This window comes from Entamoeba histolytica, genomic scaffold (genome assembly GCF_000208925.1).
Source record: "Entamoeba histolytica HM-1:IMSS scf_1104750517357 genomic scaffold, whole genome shotgun sequence".
NCBI lineage: Eukaryota > Evosea > Mastigamoebida > Endamoebidae > Entamoeba > Entamoeba histolytica.
The window spans coordinates 2,379-4,496 of record NW_001914999.1 but is presented as its reverse complement, the minus strand read 5'-3'; the positions used below and the strand labels follow the sequence as shown (position 1 = coordinate 4,496).

Sequence of the window (2,118 nt, the reverse complement as noted above, 5' to 3'; positions counted from 1 at the left end):
TGAATGTGTATTAAATTACTAGTTTTATTCAAGAGAATTTTAAATAAATAATGAAGAATGTACTTTGTGGTAATGTTCAACTCAAATCATTTAATAGTTTCTTGATGTTAAAATTATTATATGAAACAACAAATAATAATAACATCAATTACATTGTTCATTTAATAACATTACTTAATGAGAAACTAAACAATTCAATCATTACTATAATAAATTCAACTCGTAGAATAACTTTCTTAAATGAAATTTACTTTATAGAAATAAGAGAGGTATTAAATTCAAACTGGTAATAATTAAACATGAATAAATAATCAACATTCATAATAAAATAGAAGAGTTAAAAGAAGAATATATTGAAATATAAAAATGGTAGTTGATTCAATTATCTGTTACACTAAAACACATTTTGTATTTTCTTCATTCGATTCTTTTAGTGTTTTAGTAACTGATGTTAATGATGAACATCCTTTAAAACATTCATCTCCTATTATACTAACTGTTGATGGAATAATAATTGATTTTAATGATGAACATCCACAAAAACAATAACTTCCCAATTCATTTACTGTTGTAGGAATGTTAAATGAGCGTAATGAAGTACATCCACTAAAACATTCATCTGTTAATTTAGTGATTGTTGTTGGTATTATAAATTCATTAATATCTCTTTGTTTAATTTCATTTCTGTTAATCTCTTTTATATTTTCTGGTGTTCTAATGCTCAATAAAATTGGTTCATTTAAAAATATTCTATTTCCACTAATAAATTGAATATTTTTTATATTGATGTTCTTCAATAATTTACATCCGTTAAAACATGTCCCTCCTATTTTACTAATTGTTGTCGGTATATTCATACTGGTTAATGACAAACATTCATAAAAACATCCACCTCCTATTTCTTTTATTCCTCTTGGTATATTAATTAAACTTAATGACGTACATCTCTCAAAACACCCATTTCCTAGTTTACTAACTGTCTTTGGAATATTAATTGACTTTAATGTTGAACATCCTCTAAAACAATTGTCTCCTAATGAATGTATTGATGATGGTATAGTAACTGATGTTAATGATAAACATCCATCAAAACAATAATTTTCTATTACATTAACTGATAGTGGAATATTGATTGATTTTAATGATGAACAATAACTAAAACAATAACTTCCTATTTTACTAATTGTTATTGGTATATTCATTGATGTTAATGAGTAACATTCTTTGAAACACTCATCTGTTAATTTAGTGATTGTTGTTGGTATTATAAATTCATTAATATTTCTTCGTATTACTTTTTTCTTGTTTATTTGTTGTATATCACGTGGAGTTTGAATACTTAATAATGCTGGTTCATTCATAAATATTCTTTCTTTACTTATAAATTTCAAGTTATCAACTGTGATTGATGTTAATAATTTATTACTAAAATTGTTATTTCCTATTTTACTAATTGTTGATGGAATATTGATGGATTTTAATCCATAAAAACAATATTCTCCAAGTGAATTAACTTCTATTGGTATTGTATTTCCATATTTCTTTATATCTTCTTTTGTATATTCGATATTTTTACAAATATTTCCTTCTTCTTTCTCTTCTAAATATTTTGAATATTCTACTTTATACCATATTACATATTTAATTATTCTTCCATCTTTAAACACTTCATCTTCTTTATTATAAATATGAAATGTTTCAATATTAGGAAACAATTTTCTTGAATATTGATTTAATGGAATTGGATTAAAATGAAATCGTTCCATATTTCCTCTAAATCTTTTAATTCCAATTTCTAAATTAATAAAATCATTAATATCTTCAAAATACTTCGAGACAATCATTATTTCATTATATCATAATTTCATTCTTTCTTTATTATTTTTGATTATTTCATTATATTTTAGTTCTTTTTTATTTATTATTTATTAGTTGTATTTTCAAAATATAATAAAAATATGAATTATCTGAAAATAAATATCTTTTTTGATTGTATGTTTTTCAATAATTAATTTTGTTTTTCTTTTAATAAAATAATTTTTTTGATGATTTCAATTGACACTGTATCAAATTCTTATTACGGTGCAATGGTAATTAAGTGACACAGTTTTATGATAA

The 2,118-nt window shown here is 22.3% G+C and overlaps 1 protein-coding gene across 1 annotated transcript; it reads right to left on the bottom strand.

The window, feature by feature from the left end:
- Positions 1-389: 389 nt before the first annotated feature.
- EHI_070330 (uncharacterized protein) lies at positions 390-1,844 on the bottom strand (the record flags this gene model as incomplete). Its single annotated transcript, XM_643026.2, has 1 exon — positions 390-1,844. One exon carries the CDS (start codon positions 1,842-1,844, stop codon positions 390-392), a length of 1,455 nt encoding a protein of 484 aa, XP_648118.2.
- Between the last annotated feature and the right edge of the window lie 274 nt (positions 1,845-2,118).